This window comes from Notechis scutatus, chromosome 5, assembly GCF_049901735.1.
Source record: "Notechis scutatus isolate UNSWTSFEM ecotype Mainland chromosome 5, rNotScu1.2, whole genome shotgun sequence".
NCBI lineage: Eukaryota > Metazoa > Chordata > Lepidosauria > Squamata > Elapidae > Notechis > Notechis scutatus.
In genome coordinates, this window is record NC_142013.1 from 80,843,027 (window position 1) to 80,866,917 (window position 23,891).

Sequence of the window (23,891 nt, forward strand, 5' to 3'; positions counted from 1 at the left end):
GATTTTTAAAAGTTCAGCTTTTACTATTTAGAAGACAATTGCTTCAATTAAAAACTATACAAACTTGCTGGTTCCAGATGATGATTTAAAAAAAAACAATCCTGTTCACAAATTGGCAAGTTGTGTTCATATTTTAGGATGCAATAGTTCTGTGCTAAATGAAGATGACCATACATACTTAATTCTTTTTCTGTTCTTCTGGTTTTCCAGCTTCATCTGGTACATCTAACAAAGCATCATTTCCAGACTTCTTCACTTTGGTCTCAACTTCTACAAGTCTCTGCTTGAGTTTAGACTGTGAGGCAGTGTACTCTGCTAAAAGTCTAGCAAACCTTGTCTGAAGAATATCCATAGCTGCTTCAAGTTTATCTACTTTCTCTTCCAGGTCTTTTGTGTCAGCTCCTGCTTTAGCTGCCTCCTCATCAATCAAGTTATCTTTCAACAAAATTTGCCGTCCTTTTTCTTCTAGTGCCTTTTTGGCTTCAGGATATTCAGTGAGAGCTTCCATCAGGTCATCCTTAGACAAACAGAATAGATCAGAGTAACCTATGCTTCTGATATTTGCAGTTCTCCTGTTGCCAGCTTTGCTGCCTTTGATGTTCAAGATGCTGATTTCTCCAAAGTAACTGCCATCACTTAGAACCACAAATTGCGTCACCCCATCATCTGCCACGACGGCCAGTTTCCCTTCTTTAATAATATACATCTCTCTTCCAATGTCACCTTTTTTGCATATATAGTCTCCAGGACTGAAAACAGTAGGTTTTAATTTCAATACCAACTCAATCAGGAGTCCAGCTTCACAATCTTGGAAGATCCGCACTTTCCTTAGTGTATCCATGTGGACATTTATGGCAATCTCAGCCTTCAGCTTATCAGGGAGGTATTTGAGGACTTTTGTTTCTTCTACTGTTTTCTTATTGGTCCACAGATAATCAAACCATTTAATCACTCTTGCTTCCAAATCTTTAGTGACCTTTCGAAACTGCAAGTATTGCTTGATGGAGTCAACCTTGGCCTGGAACTCTGTCCTAGTGGCATTCATGTTGGAAATCATGGAGCCTACATTACCCACGATGGTAGCAAAGATAAGCACACCCACTAAAAAGTCCATGACCACAAACAGGTACTCTTCATCTTTTACTGGAGGTGGAGTTTCTCCAATAGTTGTCAATGTCAGAGTTGACCAGTATAAGCTGTAAATATACTTTCTGGACAGTCGTCCATATTCTGGATGGGAGATGTTGGGATAAACCCAAGTGTCAGTTCCAAATCCAATTAGTTTGGAAATGGCGAAATATATACATGCATTCCAGTGAATAATAATGAGAATGTACAAGACAAGGTTCCCAATACGAAATATATTTGGGTAGTTTGTTCTTGTTTCTGTACGATCAAAAAATTCAAATAGCCGGGGAAGCCTTAGCAACCGGTTAAATCTCAGCTCAGGATAGTTCAGTCCAAAGTGTATAAACCCTAAATCAGTTGGGAAGAGGGACAACAGGTCCAACTTGAACTGCAAAGTTGATTTATAAAATTCTTTTAATTTCTTTTCATCTTTAACTAGTAGTCCTTGTTCAAGGAAACCTTAAAGTAGCATAAAGAAGAAGAAAAAAAGGCAAGGAATTGTCTTGAGCAGAAATGCCTAAATCATAAAGTTTTCCATACTAACTTGCAAGTGCAAAATACGTTGCAGTGACCTTTCATTTCATCTTCTCTGAGGTACCCTCCTGTTTTACTCATTTATATGCTGAAAAGAGCACAAAGGGCTTTGCCTTATAAAGGATATCATCAAAGAAAGCAAACTCCATTTTTTTCACATTAAAATATACTTCAGCCCTGTTTAGGACATGTGTTATCATTGGCTTTTGCTGTCGGTTGTACGTCTATGTTGAACAGTTTTCAATTCATGTAAAAGCTGCTATCCTAAAGGTGCTTTTTTCAGGAGGCAACTGGACTTTCTGTTTTGTTTTTTCTTTTGAACACGTTTCGCTTCTCATCCAAGAAGCTTCTTCAGCTCTGACAGAACAGCGGGGAATGGAAGGATTTATATTCCTTGCACTTGGAGGTTTATTTGTGTCTTCAGGGTCACCTTTCAGGCAGTTCAAAGGAAAAAATGTTCAAATTCAATGTTCAAAGAAAAAGGAAAAAAACAAGGAAGTCCAGTGGTCTCCTGAAAAAACCACATTTAGGACAAGCATCACCTGGATGACTGAGAATCTCTACAGACATAGAAGCTGCTACTGTTCTCTTTTTATTACATTATTAGTTTAATCTGTATTTTATGACTTGCCAAGAAAGTTTTGGCTATGGCGGGTGGGGGGGGGAACAGACTGCAATCTTCCAATCAGTCTAAAATCTCTCCCCTTTCAAAAAATAGTTTCCTAATAATAGGTTTGTTTGCTCTAACTCCCAAATGCATAAATTTTGTTATCTGGGGGGGAGGGGTGACCCCAGGCAATTGTCTAGTGTGTCAAGGCTGCCCTTTAAATTGGAGCCAGAAACTTTGTGAAGAATGGAGTTAAAGTGTTTTAAGGGGTGAAAAGTCTTAAATTTACACAACACTTAAAATTACCCATTTTGCCCTTTGAATTCCCATTCCATAAAATAGAGGGTTGCTTTTTTGTTGTTGTTTTTTTGTTTTTTGCAAATTAGGGAATGAAATCCTAGGGATGCTATGATGTGTTATGTAGGGATGGTTTAGCATGCAAGCAAGATTTCTGAATTAAATAATATTTTAAAATTATGCGTCCCAGAGAAAGAGCTTGAATCTCCAAAATAGTGCCCACTCTCTCCTCAAAGAACTGGGTTAGATTTTACTAAAGAGCAAGGAAAACAAGGAAAAGCAGAAAATGAATACAAAAACAATGAAGGCAAAAGTAGAAGTCATTGGGGAAATAGCATTTTACCAGCACTGCAAGTCACCCAAAGAGCTAGAAGTGGAATGCCACATTTGCAAAGAGATATTAGGGAAAGGGAAAACATCTCTGGGGAAAGAGAGGATTGTGTGTCAAAGAGTCAAGATGGCACAATTGAACCTTGCTCCTTGTGGATAGGACAAATGTGGGACTTTGAATGGACTTGCGACTGCCATCCTGATTATTTTGACATCACTCTGCATGGACAGCCAGGCAAGTCCCACCTTTGGTCCTTAGGAGATACTTGTCTTTGGATACCCCAAGGGATGCAGGGGGGGGGAGAGAGGTCTTTGGATACCCCAAGGGATGCAAATGGGGAGAATTAAGGAGGCGGAAATTCAGTGGGAAGGGGAGAGAAAACGAAAAGGGGGTTGAAAAGCTACCCTTTAGGTGACAGGGACTTGATTGGGGAATAGAGAAAGATTTAATAATAGATAAGAAATTAGAGTGGGTCAGAGAAGGCTTTCATTCACTGAGAAGAAGGGATTGATAATGCCTCCAGGAGTTCATGGAGGGTGGGGAAGACTGCAAAATTAATTTCCCCTCTTTCTGATCTGCTTTATGCTGTGCCACCCAATACGGGTTCTTAGAGGGACTTCAGAGTCATTCCTCTCTCGGAAGCAAGTTCACAAATGTTTCTCGGCTCTGATTGCCTTAAAACAGGGGTCTCCAACCTTGGCAACTTTAAGGCTTGCTGGCTGAGGAATTCTGGGAGCTGAAGTCCACAAGCCTTAAAGTTGCCAAGGTTGGAGACCCCTGCCTTAAAATGTACCCTCCTCTTCCTCATACAGTGAAGATGACAGCATTGATTAAATGTTAATCATCGAAATAGCCTTTCAATCTTCTGTATACAATATATTCAACTCCTTAGTCAATCTCCCTACAACAAAGATTTTATCCTGTATGCCTATTGGCATTACTGGCACTAAACCTGGACTAAAGGCTACATTTTCAGGGGGAGAGCGGAGTAAGGAAAAGAGAATTACTCATAGGCACTGCTTTGTAGTAACCATTTTTTCCAATATCTACCCTGCAGTATTGGAATTTTGGAGGCAAGAGATTCTCAGGTCAAGCTAAAGGAGAGGAAGGTTTCTGATAAACTTGGTGACTTCACTCCACGTGGTGAATGTTCTTAAGAAATTAATTGATGCCTGTAGCCCCCCCCGCCTCCGTGGACAATTGCGCACCTGTCCTGAATTTGACAAATGTGTCCATGAGGTAGATAACATCAGAGGAATAATCCAAGAACAGCCAAAGTGCAAGATGATTCATCTGAAGCTCATCAAAGCAGGCCCTAGATAAACCAGAGGATCTGGTTAGAGACAAATAGAAACAAACAAATACGATACAATAATCACATGGTTCTTGCAAGTAGTAGGCAAATTTGGAGGACTGGAGCACATTTAGAATGCTTAGAATATGACGTGATCGGGTATTCTCACAATACGATTTGCCTAATTAGAAAATAACTTTTGTGATAGATGTGGCCAAATCACAAAACGTTTGTTTACCAAAGAACAACTGATGAGACAGTTTCCTGTCTCTCCATATAGCGGCCTGAAATATTCCCTATCACTCTATTTTCTCTGCTGGTGCACACTTCTAAACAATTTCCTGGACTGCATCTCCCCACAATTAATGAACCTTAATAACACACCTCCAACCCAGTCGCTGATTTTGCAGCAGATCAACCTCTCAATCTAAAGGATAATGAAAACTCCATCAAATGTTCTCTGTGTAAGAAATACACTCATCATGACTGCTTGGGATTAACCAAGCAATTTATTCAATACCTGGAATCATCCAATGAGTTTCCATATTACTGCAAATCATGCAAACCCAAACTGGATCTGTTGGAAAGAATTGATACCATTGAAACCATAGTAGCATCCCTGGACGCCATAAAAGAAAGAATATCCAACCTTGAAAAAAAGAAACAACGCAAAAAACCTGAACTTCCAATAGCTACAAACCACATCTCTACTCAACAACCACAACCCAATCCAAAACCCAATCCACAAATAAACACAACCCAGACAAATATTGATATCCCAATCCTCATCAGAGAAGCTGTTGAGCGTGAACGGAAACGTCCAAATGCCATCTTATTTGGTCTAGAGGTCACCAATAACAATGATGACATCACAACTGTCCGAAACATCATCAGGGATTATCAAGCATCAACCATCTCCGCTGATGAAATACTTGACATTTCACGCATTGGCCGAGAGCTCAATAACAGTGACGGCTCTGTGGCCCCACGCCTGTGCAGAGTCATTTGCAAAAATGAATCAAGCAAACGTAAATTCATTTATACTATAAACTCACTCTCGCCAAAACCAACACCAACCATAAGAACCTCCGTTGCCGCCCTGACCTAACCATACAGCAACGTGCCCGCTCCCGTGTACTCCGCATTGAACTCAAAAACTGTCTAGACAATGGAGAGAAGGACCTGTACATTGACTACCATGCTGACTGTATCAAAAGTAAGCCACGCAACCCAATACTCAGCTTTTACCCTCAACCACAACCCTACCTCAACCGATCCACCATCACCCAAGACTAGGCACGCACGCCCCAACTACCTCAATTCCAACTACTGCCGGCCTTAAATGCAAACTACTCAATGCAAGAAGCCTCGTGAATAAAATACCTGAATTTCTCATCCTCCTAAATATGGCTAACTTCGACATTATATTTGTCTGTGAAACATGGCTCAATGCATCTCTCCCCGACTCCATTACCACAGTAAGAGACTATCATGTTTACCGATCAGATCGTGAAAATCGTCGAGGAGGTGGTGTTGCTATCTTCTATAAAAATCCTTACATCTAAAAAATATCCAAGTTACCCAGGAGCTTGCTCTTCCTGAGACCATCATCTGTGAACTATCCTTAAATATCACAATTCGATTCTTACTATGTTACAGAGCACCTGATTATGACATCGAACATGTAAACAAGCTAAATACATTACTAACATGGGCTGCATCCTGCCCATACCCTTTTATCTTTCTTGGTGATTTCAATCTACCTCATATTGACTGGACCCTAAATGATTGTACAACTGAAATCATACACACAACCTTCTACAATGCTATTACAAATCTGGGACTGGAACAACTAGTAACCAACAACACTAGACTAAACAACTGCCTCGATCTCATCTTCTGCAATAGTTTGAATTTAATTTATGGAATACAAACTAAAGAACCCTTTTCCAGTAGTGACCATAATATGATTGACTTTTGTCTCAACATACGTCCACACAAAAATCACCACAATGATGTAATCCCCAATTGTAACTTCAAAAAAGGCAACTATGATCTTATACACAACGATCTCTCATCATTGGCAATCTCTATTCACTGGATGCAATACTGTTGAAGACCATTACAACATATTTTTACTTGAAGTCAAAAGAGTCATCAAACTATATGTACCAACAACAACTCCCAAAACAAAACAAAAAAGCAGATTACCCATATCAATAAGGAAACTTCAATCCAAAAAGAGATCACTCTGGCGGAAAAACAAATCTGGTCATGTTGCCAATTTCAAAACCGATACAAAAATTTATGCCACCAGATAAAGACCGAATGCACCAATTATCACATTAAACAAGAGGAAAACCTTCTAAGCACCAATTCCACCCGTGCTTTTTACAATTTTGTAAACAACAAACTAAAAGACTCAAGGTCCATCCCTCCCTTGATAGGACCTGATGGTAAAGACTGCAACGACGACACCATTAAAGCCAACATCTTTACACATTCTTCGGCTCAGTATTTGTAAACAGCAATGGATCATGCCCAGTATTTCCTAGCCGTACCACAGATAACAACAATGATCTAATACATATCGATTTCACAGAAGACAATGTTGAAAAAGCACTATGCAATCTAAAACCATCTCTATCTATTGGACCGGATGGAATATGTGCCTACTTCTTGAAAGCTATCCACTGCCGTAGCCAAACCTCTAAGCATAATCTTTGAAAAATCTTTCAGAACCAGCTCCTTGCCTAACCTATGGTCACAAGCCACAGTCATCCCCATCTTCAAAAAGGGAGACCCAAGCCTAGTTGAAAATTACAGGCCAATCTCCTTATGCTGCATCACCTGTAAAGTCATGGAATCAATTATTAACCAATCCATCATCCTCCACTTAGAGACAAATAACCTACTCTCCAATAAACAATTTGGTTTCAGAAAAAACTATCCTGTAATCTGCAACTCTTACACTGCAAAAACATATGGACGACACAACTCGACCAGGGCAAAGCAATAGACGAATCTACATAGACTTCTGTAAAGCCTTTGATTCAGTGGTACCCGACAAACTACTCTAAAAATAAAATCCTATGGTATCTCTGGACAACTGAATAACTGGATAGAAGCATTCCTGTCAAACAGACAACAAATGGTCAAAATCGGGCGTCCTATCAAATCCAGTACCTGTCAATAGTGGTGTTCCCCAAGGCAGTGTTCTAGGACCAACTCTCTTCATACTCTACATAAACGACCTCTGTGATCATATTAAGAGCAATTGCGTTCTCTTCGCTGATGATGTAAAGCTGTTCAATACCACAGACAATACTGCTACCCTACAAAAAGATCTTGACTATGTATCCGAATGGTCAAACAAATGGCAACTTCAAATCTCAACAAATAAATGCTCTGTCTTACATATTGGCAAAAAAATCAGAAAATAAAATACAAGCTGAATAGTCAAGATCTTGTTGATGACCCAAGCTCTGTAAAGGACCTTGGAATACTCACCTCTAATGATCTAAGTGCTAGAGCCCACTGCAACTACATAGCCAAAAAGGCATTAAGAGTTGTTAACCTAATCCTACGTAGCTTTTCTCTGGTAATATCACACTACTAACCAGAGCATACAAAACATTTGCTAGACCAATACTCGAATACAGTTCATCAGTCTGGAACCCACATTACGTATCTGATATTAGCACAATTGAGAAAGTCCAGAAATATTTCACAAGAAGAGTTCTCCACTCCTCTACTAGTTGTAGAATACCTTATGCCACCAGACTTGAAATTCTAGAACTAGAAAACCTTGAATTACGCCGCCTTCGGTCTGGACTTAAGCATGGTATATAAAATCATACATTGCAATGTCCTACCTGTCAATGAATACTTCAGCTTCAACCATAACAACACAAGAGCACACAATAGATACAAACTCAAAGTAAACCGCACCAAACTTGATTGCAGGAAATACGACTTCAGCAATAGAGTGGTCAATGTCTGGAATACTCTACCCGACTCTGTAGTTTCTTCCCCAAACCCCAAAAACTTTAACCTTAGACTGTCTACTATTGACCTCACCCCTTTCCTAAGAGGCCTGTAGGGGCGTGCATAAGCGCACCAACGTGCCTACCGTCCCTGTCCTATTGTTTCTCTTATTCTTTTATTTTTCTTATATGTACCCATTTCATGTATTCACAACTATGTATACATTTATACTTATTATCTTGTAAACAATTGGCAAATCAAATAAATAAATAAATAAATAAATAAATAAATAAATAAATAAATAAATAAATAAATTTGCTTACCGTATTTATAAATAAATCACTCTTTTTAAAAAAACAATAAAGCCTTAGCAGGATTGAAAACTAAGTAAGCACCAAGTCCTGTAACCACAAAATCATTGGCTCCCATGTCTTCAGCTAACAATGTCTTTGTTAATATTTGTATTGAAAATATCAGTTTGCAAATCCCAAAGGCGTTTTTTCAAAAGGCAGCTGGACTTTCTTTGCTTTTGCTTGAAGACATTTTACCCTACATCCAAGAAGCTTCAGAACTGAAGAAGCTTCTTGGGTGAAAAGCTAAACATCTTCAAGCAGCAACAAAGTCCAGTTAGTTACCCTTTGAAAAATCACCTTGGGGGACAACAATGACCTGGAAATCTGATAATCTGAATAGACATCCGTTTGAAACGTTGGCATTGCCAACAAGATGGCCATTTTTTTAAAAAAGCAAGCTGCCATTTCTCTCTATCTTAATGAATGCATTTGCTGATTTATTTTTAAATGACTCCTGGTGGCATTTATTTATGTATTTATATTTGTACGTCTGCCCCTCATCACGGGGACTCTGGGCAGTGAACAAACACTGCAGTCCTGTTACTGAATGAAAAAACCAACGCAGAGTGTGTTAGCCATATAAGGAATACAGCTGTTACTGGTTGACAAATGACTCCACCAGGTGGCACCTACAGGCTGCTACAAACATGGTATTTTCTGAGTCACTGTGTATGGATCAAATACATGCACATAATTGAACAAGGAATCCAAACCACTGTCTTCTTGTGCTCAGAATGAACAGTTAACTAGACAGAGATTTGTATATTATTTGGTTGGTTGGCTAAGCATGCAGTGTGAATCTGACTGTTGTGTTTTTGCCGTTCTTACTTTCTTGCTTAGTTTGTGAGAATTGAGTCCATTGGGGCAAAAACAAACCAAAGAGCTGTTGTTTGTGTGAGTCTGATCAAAGACTGTCTTTAGCTGATTATTGAAATATTAAATAATCACTGTCGGCCTATCTTCAGAGCAACTCGCTCACATCCTCTTGTTTCAGTTCTATATTATGCAGCTTTTAGTGAGAAAAGTTGTGTTCTCAGAAAGCCCACAGTATCTCTGTCAAACTATTTTTTAAGCATACACAACCTCCCTTGCTGTAGTATTGTTTCATTATGTGATGGCCTGAAAAGGAGCTGATGCAAATAAACACTTTGTGAAGGACAGACAGACAGATTAAATTTCAGAACTAGAAGCTGGCGGGAACTGTACAATTGAAGCTCCTTCTCTTTTCAGGTGAATCATATATGTAACACGTGTAAATAACTGCAGAGCTTTGATTTCTAGCTACAATCTTAACTTTTTTTAATCACGACCATCATCCCAGATGCCGGTGACAAAAAATACCAGTAACAGCACAGGGGTGCATTAAAAATCATCCTTACCTACATACCAATAGGCAGAAGTTATAGAATACTGGTGCTGCAATGATTCCCAACCACCTATAATACAGGTTGCTTGAAGGATCTATCACAAAGATTTCTTTCTTTTCTCTGGAAATGAAAAAAAAAGGGAGGTTTATGGGCTCATGAAGAACTCTCATCAAAGAAATATTTTATATACCAATAAAGGAGAACATTTGTAGCTCAAGACTTAAATGAGAGGTCGTTGGTGGTCTCTGATTTTGGTTGTTTTCTGTCATGCTCCTGTCAGAGTCTGAATCCGAGGAGGAAGACAAACAGCTAACAGGGAGTGGGAGTGTGGATCCGTTGGCTGTGGAAGGGCAGAGTCCGGCTGGACAGAGCAGGGGAGAGATAGAACAAGGGGGAGGGAGTTCAGAGGAAGACCCAGGCCCACCCCCTCTTTATCCTAGGGCATGCAAGGAGGAACAGAGAAGAAAGCAGCATGGGTTGCATGGCTTACGGGGGAGGAAAGGGCCCTGATTCCTTTCATTAGCCACAACTGGGAATGAAAGTTTAAAAGAACTGAATGCTGACTCCAGCAGCTGCTGGGAGCAAACGTGAATTTATCTTGTGTTGTCTTTGCTTATCTGTGTTCTTGGCGTCTTTCCAACCATGTTGAGTTTTGCCGTGCCTTCACGCCTGGAATTCTTGCTCCTGCCCTGCCAAACTAATTTCCTCAGTTTGTCTTGATTGGACTTAGAGTTACAGTTTTTGTTGACCATATTTTGGACTTGATTCCCTGTAGCCAAAAGCTGTTCCTGGGAGAGCTTTTCTCCAGCCCAGAAGATAACCTGGACACTGTGGGCAAAGTTGGAGCTATTAAAGGGCCTCTTATTGATTATCCAACTGTGTTGCCTCACATTTTCTTTCAAGCATTTCATAATCCAGACTAAGTAACATCGTCACTAGCACCGTTGTTAGTTACTTAGTTTGGGTAACAAGAAAACAACCAAGCTAGGAGAGCACCTAAAGCCCCTCAAATATTTTATGTTTCATAATTGCTTTTAAGGACCAAAAGCAGATGTCTGCAGCTAGGAAAGAAATCCTTTACAGCTGGTATTGACCATTCAATCAATAAACATTCTTAAATTGAAAGTGGCAAATTTATCTTTTCTATCATTAGAACTAGGGCTTCAATAATATACAGAACAGCTTTGAATTCCAGTTGTCTGAGTCCTCCCTAATCCATGATAGAACTGACTTGGTTGGTGTCCTGCCTTTCTGGGCCCAGGACAGACCCAAATGCCCTGTTTCCATGATTTTGCTATCTAAAATCTAAAAAGCAGTGATTAGGGCAAATACTGATGGTCCGATGGATCACTCTGACTTGAGGACAGCCCTCTCGGTCCTTTAATCCAATATTCTACCCAGATCCCTGCAAAAATGCTTTACACAAACAAGAGACAAACTTTAATAAGTTCCCATTGCAGCACCCACCTATCATCCACCCATCCATTTATCCATCCATCCATTCATTCATTCGTTCACCCACATGAATCATATTTTCACCCACTGCAATCTCTCAGACTCTTGGCAGCTCATAGTTATTAAGAGTAAACAAAGGACAACATAGTGAAAAATCAGGCCATCCCCAATAAGAACATGATGAAAAGTAAAAAAAAAAAGCATTAAAAGATAAAACTGTCAAGATAAAATCTTGAGAATCCTATGACTCATTATAAGCCTTCAACAATTCCCAGAAAGATAAAAACCATCTGCACCAGCCTGATTTTGACTGGGAGGTGACTCCATAGTAGCATAAGGCAGTGGCGCCATTAAAGCAGCAATTGCAAGTGTCAGCACTATCTGTTATCACAGAAAGGAGGATCAGTGGCAGCTTCTTTCAGGATGCAAAATGCAGGCAGGTCAATTCCAATGGGTGGAGAGACTCCTGCAAGGGTCTCAGTGCCAAGCCAAGTAAGGCTTTCTAGGTGCAGGTAGTCCTCAGGGTCAAGATTCCAAGTGATGAAATCCATTTAAAAAGAAAAATGCAAAGTCCATCTTTCAAAAAAGATTCCTTTTATTTTGGAAAGCTGTCAAGCCCGAAATTGACACACTCGACTTACAACCACAACCGAGCCTCACATTTCTGTTGCTAAGCGAGACAGTTGTTAAGTGGATTTTGGTCCATTTTATGACCTTTTTGGTCACTACTGTTAGGTGAATGACTGCAGTTGTTCAATTAGTTAATGTGGCTGTTAAGTGAATCTGGCTTCCCCACCAACTTTGCTTGTCAAAAAGTTGCAAAAGGTGATCACATGACCTGGGACACTGCAACCGTCACAAATATAAAACGGTTGCCAAGCGTCTGAATTTTGATCACATGACCACAGGGATGCTGCAATGGTCTTAAGTGTCAACTAAAAAGATACTCCTTTGGTCTTTTTAGCTGCCAGAAAAAGGGAGTGGGGGAAAACAAGGCATTCTTGAAATGCCTAGATAATCACCTCAGCAGCCCAAAGTTGTCGGAGCATAAGGAGGTTATTGGAGAGCATGATGGATGACTCTTGGAGATGGGTGTGTCCATTGGAGAAGTCACATCCGGGGGTGGGAGAAAGACCAGGGTCAAGGGGGAAATGTATGGTGTGATTTAGTATCGGCTGCATCCAGCTTATGCCAACATGGCCACTCCTAATAAATCAATTTACTTTTCTCTGAGATGCGGCTGGAGTCTTTTTATTTGGATGAGGGTGGATTTGTTGGAGCCCTGACATTAAGTGTGAAAAATGGTCATAAGCCACATTTTTCAGTGACATTCAGAGGTGGTATTCAGTAGGTTCTGACCAGTTCTGGAGAACTGGTAGCGAAAATTTTGAGTAGTTCGGAGAACCGGCAAACACCACCTCTGACTGGAAATTTTACAATATCCTTCCCCTGCCACGCCCACCAAGCCACACCCACAGAACCGGTAGTAAAAAATTATAATCCATCACTGGTGACATTGTAACTTCAAACGGTCACTAAACAAACTGTAGTAAGTTGAGGACTACCTAAAATGACCAGCACTTTGAATTGCACCTGAAAGCAAAAATGAAGTCATTGAAGACCCCAAAGCAAAGGTGAGTTGCTGCTTCAAAGAGTCCTTTGCCCCAGGGAGGATTATCTATATATATAAAAGCGAAATACCACTCATGCATCATCACAAAATCTCCAGAACCGTAAAGCCTACAAACTTGAAATTTAGCATGTATGTTCCTGTTGGCTTCTAGGTGCTCACTGAGAAAGGATTTTTTGAAATGGCCATTAGAGCATTCATATTTCCTATATTATTATTATTATTATTATTATTATTATTATTATTATTATTATTATTATTATTATTATTATTATTATTATTATTAAGCTCTGATGCTAAGGAGTTCTACTCCCACTCCCCACCTGAAAAGAAATCTGTTCCAAATGCAAAACACAAGCAGAGGAGAGGAGTTTCAGTTTCAGTTTCAGTTTTAGTTTCACAGCAGCAACCAGCTTTAGTAAAGAACAGTTGAGCTAAACCACACCCAGGCTCCTTGCTGTCTCCTTCTTGCTCACACAGCAAATACTGCTTCAGTTTCCAAACAGCCCCCAACTCTCTCACACACTGACAGGATGCTAGCCAGATGAATACCAATGGATGCTGGCACGCAGAGGCAGAATTTTTTCCCCCTTATTTTCCTCCCCAAAAACTAAGACTGATCACATAGTTTCGTAGCGAAGCCCAGGTATAGAGCTAGTATCTAATATATATGTACCATTGGTGACAAAGACCTTGATCTCAACCTGGCCATTAAGGAGGAAAACCTCCAAGTTTTAGACCTGCTTTTTGACAGTCAACGTTTAAGACACCTCAGTGGACAAATTGCAATTCTATCATGCAGGGAGTCATTCTCAGCCATTTTGCCTGATTAATATCCTAACAACCTCTACACTGCAGGACAAGATGTTGACAAGACCTCCTGCTCAGCCTGTGATAATGACGAACAACTGAGTATCAACAGCATACATGACACTGCCCCCCCCCAAACCAATGAATGATGACTTGTCCCTGCAGTTTCATGGAGTTATTAAAAGACAAGAGGGAAAATAATGAAACCTGCAGCCAGCTGCTTGCTTAATCACTCCATATTACTGGAACCACTCCCTTAGGAAGTACTTCCAATATCCAACCTTCACCAGAGGTTCAAAAACTGTTATCGTTTATCGGCAGCAGGTGCAGACGGCTGAGGTCTCAGGGAGTGAGGAGTCAGGTGAGGGACCTGTGTGTGATGTAGGGATGAGGCCAGGACCATCAGGGAGTGGAATTCTGCCTTCGGAGATTGTGGAGGCTGGCAGCAGTGATGAAGAGGTCCCCAAGGAGCCTGTGCCAAGTACGCATGCGCACAGGGCTGCTCGAAAGAAAGAGCAGCTGCAGCAGCACAGGCGACTTGGGAGTAAGGCTGCAAGGTAATGGCCCCTCCCTCAAGAGATAAAAGCCAGCTGAGAAACTGAAGTTCTTTGCAGGAAGCAAAGAAGTTTTTGCACTCAAGCCTTGTGGACATTTGGAATATCTTGGTTGGTGTTTGGAGACTCTTTGTGTTTGAAATATTTCTTAATAACTTTATCTAATGTTCTTAGCAGCCTTGCACCATCTTGGCAAGGTTCGTTCTTATCAGAGATAATTTGAAACAGCCTTTAACCGTGAAGGAACGGAATTCGTAAAGATTCATTAAAAGTTTTTTCTGTTACTTCTGTTTCATGTTTGTTTCCTTGGAACAAGGTTTGGGTCAGAACAAAAACGTATTATGATCAGTGGTATCAAAAGCCAACAAAAATGGTTCTTCAGGCTATCTCCAGCCAAGTTCCAACAAGACAAATGATAATTCCAACAAATGTTAATTAATCACAAACACACACAGATGCAAATGAGTAACATGTTATTGATAAAATTTATAAAATTTTACTAAAAATTAAACAGTGAAAGATGTGGGTGAAAGGTTTGAAATTTACATTGTTATAATCTTACAGATATTTTTTTTATAAAATGATATACTTTTGGTATTCGTCACCAGAAAAAAACGTCTAAAATGTATAAAGGAAGAGAGGACTTTAATACCATGCTTGGTGGAATATGTAAAAAAGCCAAAATGGTTTGGATTCATATGCATGCATTAATTCAGAAGATTTTAAAGATTAATATACAACTGAAAGCAGAGGGGTTTAATCTAATACAGTTATTTTAAGAATAACAAGTGCTGGCTTCATCCCATGTGAAAGCTGGCTGAAAGGTACCTGATAATCCATTTCATCGTTGGGTGCTTCTGAGTTGTCCACTGACTGAAAGTTCAAAAACATTCCCTCACAAGAGTAGCTTAGAAGTAGAAGGTTAATTAACAAGAACCGTTGGATCCAGGAAAGGCCTGCTAAACAGGCAGAGCATTACAGCTTCTTTCAAGGCAGCCGGCATTAATGTAGTGTTTGTTTGTTTTTTATCAAATCTGTGACAACTTTCAAATTTGCATTACTAGCAACCTCTAACAAGGAAAAGGCTAGTTTGTTACTACAAGGGCACCTGTCCATTACGAGAATTTTTAGCGGAATTTAGGTTTTTAGAAGTAAGGAACAAAGGTACTGCCTTACAATTGTAGCAGCCTATTTACAAAGTGAAAACTAGGAAAGACTAGAAAAAATTGTCTATGTTGTATCTGCTTTCTGCTGGTGTTGAAGCAGTTGATATTAAATCTGGCCAAATGGCTGGATATATCAATAAATACACATACACATGGAAAAAATAATGAGCAAAACCAGTAAACCCTCCTGGACACTGTAAATGTGAATGTGTATGCATGCATATCTCTCTCTCCCTCCCTCCCTCTCCCCCCCCCCTTTCTCTTTTTCGTCTTTGCTTCACACATACATTCTAGCCACCATCACTGGTTCAATTGTTAGTCTTCCCATAATGCTGAAAAAATAAAGAAGACAACTCTAATAACAAGGTTAAGCCCCATTACAGAATTATCCAGGACATCACCTTAGTCACATGTTGCCAAACACTTTTGTGTTGAAGATCTGGCTATTTATAGAAAGCATTTGACTGGGACACTGAAGAAGCCTCACCATCACCACTGAATTGTGAAAATCTGCTAGACAGCCAGCAGAAATATCCACTCCTACTGCAAAGCCATAGGATATGAGAAGCACACAGTACGTCTCATAGGAAAAAGTCTAACTCTCATAATATCTAGCACTAATAAGAAATATTTAACTCCAGGGGGAAAAGAAAACATCACATACTCAAACACCCATTATATATTTTTTTTTCAAAAAAGGGGGGTCCATGGAAAATATGAATGATAATATGAAATGGGAACTTGCACAACTTAAAGAAGGGACTTTCATCCAGACTAACATTCACTATTTCCCCGTTAGTCATAAATTAAGAAAACTGATTTCTGTAATTAATTAACCAATAATCTTCTGAATAGTTCATCAATTATGAAAATGTGTTTGTTTCTTTTTTGACACTTAGCATAAAAACCAAGAGAACAGGGACTGGTTTTTTGGCTGATTTAGGACAATAGAATATTGCTCCTATTCTAACAGAATAAGTCAGTTAGCTAGTATTCAAATCTATGTGTATATATGTGCATGTAAATAAATGGTTTATATATTGGATTTCTTCACTAAACCTGACTCTTCTAAAAACAAGTCTATTCCTTTTTCTGCAGCTTAGCCCTGTTAAAAGTATATGTAATTTCATGGAAGCAGCATCCTCTTACTTTTTCTGATCGTCTTTCCCATCCTTCTTTGGCTCAGCTTTGTTGTCTGTGTTTTCTCCCCCTTGAGCCTCAATTGAAGAATCGGGTGTTTGGCCATCTCGACGGAAATGCTTTCTGAACCAGGTTCTCACCGATGAGAAAAACCCTGAGGACCTGAAAGGAAAAAGGGAACATGCCAGCAATGCAAAGGGCCAAGATTAACGACTTCATTTTTGCCGTTGACAATCAACATTTGCTATCTAACATTAACAACTAGATTGGTTTTCCCAGCCTGGTGGCTTCCAAACGTGTCAAATTATCCCAGCCAAGAGCAGATGTGGATGGTGGAAGTTGGAACAAATCCATAAAGTGGACTGATGATGCATGTAGAATGATGATTTCCCCCTGATATATTCATTTGATGCATTGAATGTGTATGTACCAATAGGCAGAAACTTTGCACATTTCAGACAACAAATCTGTACCCAGATATACAGTACTTTCACCACAATACACAAGTGTTGAGAATATTATGCTCTGTAAGAAGTTAGTGAAGCTTCGCCCAGCCACATTTTATGCAGCAATGAGACAAGATTCATTAAGCTTTATCGTTCTCATGATCATGACTCATCACCTCCTAGAAAGATTGGGAAATGGGAGTTTGCTCATCCTTAATGTGATAAATTAGCTCTGATGAAAAGCTAAAGAAAGTTTTCCCAATGATACATAAATTACACTCTTACTCTAAGTTCTTCAGTTGAGCCAGATAAAACATTTCCCATCTGCTGCAACTCATCTTTCATCATATTCACACACTAGACCAGTGTTCCTCAGCCTTGGGGAACTTTAAGATGCATGGACTTCATCTCCCATAATTCCCTACTCAACACATTTTAAAAGTTCCCAAAACTGAGAAACATTTGTCCACACTGACTTAGTAGTATAAACCAAAATCAACTTATTCTTCTGCTCATCCCTTTCATTTCTCGCTTCATGAAGACAAAATTCACTGCATTAATAATACTGTTATCTACCTTTATTTCATTCCTTTGCTTCCAAACAAGGTCCTGATAACCTTTTACAAGGCCACTATCCAGCTTACCTGTTCGTTGCTCCTTCTGCAGATGTGTCCCCTCCTGCTTCCGCCATGGAAATGACACTCTCTAATTTTGAAGATCTATCCTCACCTGGGGAGGGGGTCCTTCAAAATCAAGCAGAAAGACATTTAGTCATGTTTCAATGGGTGCTTGCTTCAAGCCTTTCCAATCAGGCACCTGTGAAAGAATGTGCATTCTTTGATCAATCACCAGTGTATTACTGTCATAAGTGATACTGAGGGAGAATAGTCAATATATTAATCATTTTTGCCCAAGTTCAATATTTCTCAGTGCCGAAAGCCTTTCCTGAAAAACATTGCAATCTTTGTATTTGTCTGATTTTTTCACTTGTCCCATTTCAGGTGATCACAGTCGAAAAAAGAAACAAGGGAAGAAATTCTGAGAGGAATCAAAAACTAAATAGCAATAGCCATAAGATTTATATACCACTTTATAGTGCTCTACATCCTGCTCTAAATGGTTTACAGAGTCAGCATATGGCCCCCAACAATCTGGGTCCTCATTTTACCCACCTCGGAAGGATGGAAGGCTGGCTCAACCTTGAGCCTGGTGGGATTCGATCTGCCAAATTGCAGTAAGAATAGCTTGAAGTACTGCACTCTAACCACTGCACCACCGAGGCTCAAATACCTCAACAGCTGCTATTATTCACAGAAGGGAAGGAAATGTTGCTCTTCCAAGTGACATTTATATCAGACGTTTATATAAGTTAAATATAAGTTTCAAATATAAATCGAAACAGGCATTTTACTATATTTTCAGTTGTTTCAGTTTTATCTTCTTCATTAGATCAGGTTCACCATCTATAACAGAGTAATGGTAGGTTTCTCTCTGCATAGTTTACTGTGAGATCAAAGTAATGTAGGAATTTGAACTGTCAAATACTTCTAGCTTTCCCATATTATTTTTTTTCCTGCCTATTTAGTGTTATATTCTGGTTTCCTTTTATGCATTCATCAGTCCAAATTATTACATTTAATTTCAGTGATTGAAAAGTCATTCAGTGAATTGAAATCTGCTATTATATGAGACTTTTATAACGCCACATATCATACATTTAAAATCTTTAGGACTACGCTTGTCCTTTTTGTGGAAATACAGTGGGTGAATGAATATGTATGTGAAATGAAAAACAAGCTTTGAAGAGTATATCTACTCAGATTATCTCTTTTCTGGAATAGAGACAGTCTGAAAGTGCTGACATTTCAGAATTGTGGCAGATTATGAGTCAAGGTCTCTAGATGAAGTTTTTGACTAGGTTATGCCTAGGAAAGAAGAAAAGTTTATCTAGATATATGTTAGCCCTTTATTATTTTGGTATCTTCAACAAGAAGCAACTTTGCTACACTTACACATAAATGTGCACATGCATGCAAATAGATCCCACTTTAAATAGAGAACGGATTTATTATATGAAAACATTAGGGTTAATACATTGTATTCTTAAATATTGAATTGCTTTGTATGTGGACAAAGCTAATGGTGCATCGAAATGTATGTGATTCCAACTCTGAAACAGTGTTCATGCTAAGCCCCTGTTCCACTGGGGTTTTTATTTCTTGATAAGAAACTAAGACTGGATTCCTTAAGAAACAGGTTTTATATCTGATTTAACAACTCTAAATATACACAGTTTGGAAGAAGTGGATGAGACACGACAAGAAAAAAACAAAATAAATAAAAACCTATTTCTGAATGAGGCATAGCTCACTGATTGACTCTGGATAGCTATTTTTTATTTATTTGTGTGTTTGAATCAGCATTGATTCCTGGCAATTGCCTGGACAAGTCCCTCCAGTTTACTTCGCAAGAATTTGAAAATGGTTTGCCTCATTCCCAGGGTTGAGAGAGAGTAACTGGCCAAGGTCACTTACCTCTCTTTGTGCTTAAGGCAGGATTCAAACTCGTGGTGTTTTTGTTTCTAGTCTGAGGCTTTAACCCCTATACCAAACTGACTCTCTCTGGATGGCTAACTAGCATTTAAAATCATCAGGAACAGGAGAATCATTAAAATAATAAATAATATATTGCATACACTAGCTACAGACTACATCCTATATGGGTCCAACCAGCTCCTGCCTAGTACCTGGGCTAAGAACCAGTCTTCAGTAGCTTTTTAAAGGGGGGAGAGGATTGAATCTAACTAATTTAGGGAAAAGGTTATGAACCTATATCAACTTTATGCCGCTGCATTCTGGATCAACTATAGCTTCCAAGTGGCTTCAAGGGCAGTCCCACATACAGCAAATACTCTGAATAAGACGCAATAAGCTATTTCCTCCCAACAGTCCAAGAACTGACACAATTGGCACACAAGAAAAATAAGTACAAATACCATCCTAGGCATAGCTACTATTTGCTAGTCAAGTAGGAGCCAGGAGCCATTCAGAAACCCCAAATTGAATAACAATCCTGTCTGTGGTAATTCAAGCCCATCCTCAGTTAACAATGAAAAATATCTAGGTCCAAGTGGCCGCAAAATCCATAGCCACTTTGTCTTACCAGGGGTGAAGCTAAGCCTGTTTGTCTTGTCCCAAACTCTCACAGCTTTCAGGCAACTGAGAGGAAACCTTATCACTATCACTTGGTCAGCCTGCATACAGATACAAGTAGCCTTCAGATCCAAATAGGACCAGAATTTTTGTTGCTAACAAGGCAGCTGTTAAGTGACTTTTGTGCCACAGTTGTTAAGCAAATCACTGCAGTTATTAAGTGAACCATGTGGTGATTAAGCAAATTCAGCTTCTCCCATTGACTTTGCTTGTTGGAAGCCATATGGAAAGGTCACAGATGAAGATCACATTTGAGATGCTGCAACAATCATAAATTCAAACGTGCTAGTTGCCAAGCCCCCCCCCAAATTTTGATCACTTGACCATGCAGATAGGGTGAAAGCCATAAACACAAGGACCTGTCATAAGTCACTTTTTTAGTGCCATTGTAACTTCAGTTGGTCACTAAATGGATGGTTGTAAGTTGAGAACTACCTCTATATAACTGGATATCAACAGCATACTATTGACAATACTTAACCCCACATTCCCAGATAGCCTCATCCAGAAGTTTCATCTAGATGTTAAATAGGAGTAGCCTGAACTTCGAGCCCTAAGGCCCAGCTCTACATACTTGGGTAATCCTAGATATGTCAACCCCATCAAAACGAATTAGAACTGTCCCCAGAAGAAGGAAAAGAACCACCTAACACAATAACATGGTAGCTATATATGTATAGTTGCATGTTGAAATAGCAAATACTATATAATTGAAAAAATGTAACAAAATTAGGGCTTTTATCAAGAGAGGTAGGATCGATCATATTTATTCTGACATTCAATAAATATTCTTTAAATTCTCACTGTCATCACTTCCAAATGATAGCTTTAGTAGTCCTTACCGTGGTAGCCACAGGGGGCATGAAAAGAATCACGTTGATGGCCATTTCCATTGCCTTCCATTTCCATGTGCATAAAATACCTTTTCTCTGCATTTACCTCCATGACATTGCTTTTATCTCATGCCCAGTCCATGAATGAGACAAGCGTAACGAAATCAATGTTTTCCCCCCATTTTTCCTGATATTGTCCAAGGGAATTTTCAAGATGTGCCCAATCTGTCAAACATAACCTTTTCATTACCTTGGAAGGAGATCAGACGATGAACAAGGACACAACAGAGACAATGTAGGGTTAGTGACAATGATGATGACAAATGTTATGCTGGTATGATTTTGTGCAAGTTCACAGATGGATGGATAGCTTTATAATTTGGTAGGGGAAAGGGGTGGGTTTTTTTTTTTTTAGCTATCTACTGCTTTTTTTGCATAAGGAAAAGCCTGCTAATGTTTCTAATTCTTTCCAATAGAACAGTTCCATCAAGCAACGAATTGAAAAGACCACTCTATTTGAAAGCACAATCTCTGGTCTTCTAAATGAAGGAGATAAATATAGAAGTAAACGGGAACAGCCTTCTCAAAGTTAACCTCATTTAATTCCTGTTGATAATAAAAAAGGAAAATTATCTGTTGCCTACAAATGGGGAAGAAGGCAACAAGACAGTCTGAGACCTGTGGAAAGAAAGCTCTAAATGATAAATTCCTTTGCAAGATAGGAATTTGCTGTTAAACTTTATGGGGCTGCTTCTAAGAAAGTAAATAATAAGATTTTATTATATATTAAGATACATATTTAAATTTCAGTGGTTGGCAAGCTGTATTTATGGATATATGTTTTAGGAATGGAATTTTGTTTTTTGGCATTCTTTGCCTTCCAATCTCCATAAAATTCCTCTCCTCTCCTTAAAGAAATTTTTTTTTTATTTACTCATCTATTTAATTACTATAGCCACCCATCTCGAACAAGTGACAGTTGGGTGGTGAACAATCATGAAACCTTACTTATGATGATGGTGATGGTGATGGGTTGAATCCATTACCTCTTAATTCCATTTTCAAGTCTACCGGGGTCATCACTAACTGTCTTCCCAGAAGACCTATGGGCAGCAGGGTGGGAATGATAAGTGTTAACTTGAGCCATTTTGCTTAATGTATCACCCACCAAATTATACCTGTGATACAAGGAGAAAATATTAGAAATTCTACAGGATAAAATGACACTTTAAAAAAAAACATGAAAATAAAGTTCCCAAGAATCTTTTCTTAGAAATCAATTGTATTTAATTCAAAGATATTTACTGTTCAATTCTATAGAATTCTTATCAAAAGTAAATTTTATTGAATTTGGTGAAACTTTGTTCTACGTAAGTGGAAGTGCTCCAGATGGCAATTGGCAGAAACAGATCCTTTAAGTCAGGTGTGTCCAACCTTGGCAACTTTAAAACTTGTGGACTCCCAGAATTCCCCACCCAGCAATTCTAACACTTGACATCCACAGATCTTAAAGTTGCCAAGGTTGGACACCCTTACCTTAACTGTTGTTGAGCTGCAAATCTAACAGCTTTGATTTCTGATCATCTTGGATGGGAACTGCATTAATAAGGTGGATAGAATTATGCATAGTAGGGAATAAATAAAAATTATTTCAGTTTTCACAGTACTTTGACGATCCAGTGAAGCTGAATAAAGAAAAAGAAGAATTTCAAATAAAATTCATCCAGTCTGTAACATTTGCTTCTGCAAAAATCTTCAACTTGAATGGCTTAAAAGATTGTTCCAATTTCATGGAGGAAAAGACTATCATTTATAACTACACTTTATGTTCTTAAATATACCTAGTCAACACTGTTTCCCTCAAACTTCAGAATATTTTAGTTTGCCAGGAATTGTTTATAGACCAACTAAATATTTAAAATTTCATATAACTCTACAGATAAAGCACGAGTGGCACGTAACAATTACGTTGTAGGATTACAATTTTTTTTATTTTCAGTTTTCATTTACTTATGAAATATACAGTAACATATTTATTGAAACAAAAGTGTTAGAAGTGTAGGAACATTTTATTACCATAGCCAATTATCCACTATAGCATTTTATTTTTCCACTGTGACATACATGAACCCTTAAATTAAACAGAAGCAACAGAAGAATATTAGAGGCTGGATCAATATTGAAAATATGGCTGCATCCATCTTTGACTCACATGTATCATTTTTCAAGGCAGATGGAAAGTTCAGGGTTTTTTCTGTCTATAAGAATTTGACATTGCAAAAAACACAAACATACACACACATATACAATAAGTGGATCACTGTACTTCTATGTCATAGTCTGTACTTCTAACATCACGTTATAAGATATTATGTCATAGTCTGTACTTCTAACATCACGTTATAAGATATTATGAGCTTGTCTATTTTCTTGCAGACGTTTCATTATCAAACTAGGTAATATCATCAGTGTTATCTAGTGCTACCCAGTGCTATAATATATTAAGTGGAAAGGGGGCAAATGTATAAAATAAGCACATTTCTAACAAGCATGTTAAAAACACATGAGTATGCTTCTTAATATTCATTTTGTTTTTCTTTCCATAAAAAAGCATTCCCTACATAAAGTAAACCAAAGTGTGCTTAGCAAGCCTTTAATTTGCACAAGTATGCAAATATCAGAGATAAAAAGTATGGTACATGAATTTCCTGCACATTTGTCATCTCTCACAATTTCATCTGTGAATA

General features: G+C 38.7%; 1 protein-coding gene across 3 annotated transcripts in view; it reads right to left on the bottom strand.

Annotated features, from left to right (window-relative positions):
- The window catches only part of CNGA3 (cyclic nucleotide gated channel subunit alpha 3), a 32,110-nt gene continuing 8,219 nt past the window's right edge, over positions 1–23,891 (bottom strand). For 2 of the 3 annotated variants that reach the window (XM_026666838.2, XM_087967128.1), the window contains 6 exons: positions 22,191–22,322; positions 17,744–17,842; positions 16,663–16,815; positions 9,911–10,018; positions 4,106–4,212; positions 1–1,587 (listed from right to left, as the gene is read on the bottom strand). In XM_026666838.2, the coding sequence (XP_026522623.1) occupies positions 179–1,587; positions 4,106–4,212; positions 9,911–10,018; positions 16,663–16,815; positions 17,744–17,842; positions 22,191–22,291 (1,977 nt within the window). In that variant the 5' untranslated portion in view covers positions 22,292–22,322 and the 3' untranslated portion in view covers positions 1–178. The remainder of the gene's footprint in view (positions 1,588–4,105; positions 4,213–9,910; positions 10,019–16,662; positions 16,816–17,743; positions 17,843–22,190; positions 22,323–23,891) is intronic. The other variant, XM_087967129.1, reaches the window with a different exon arrangement.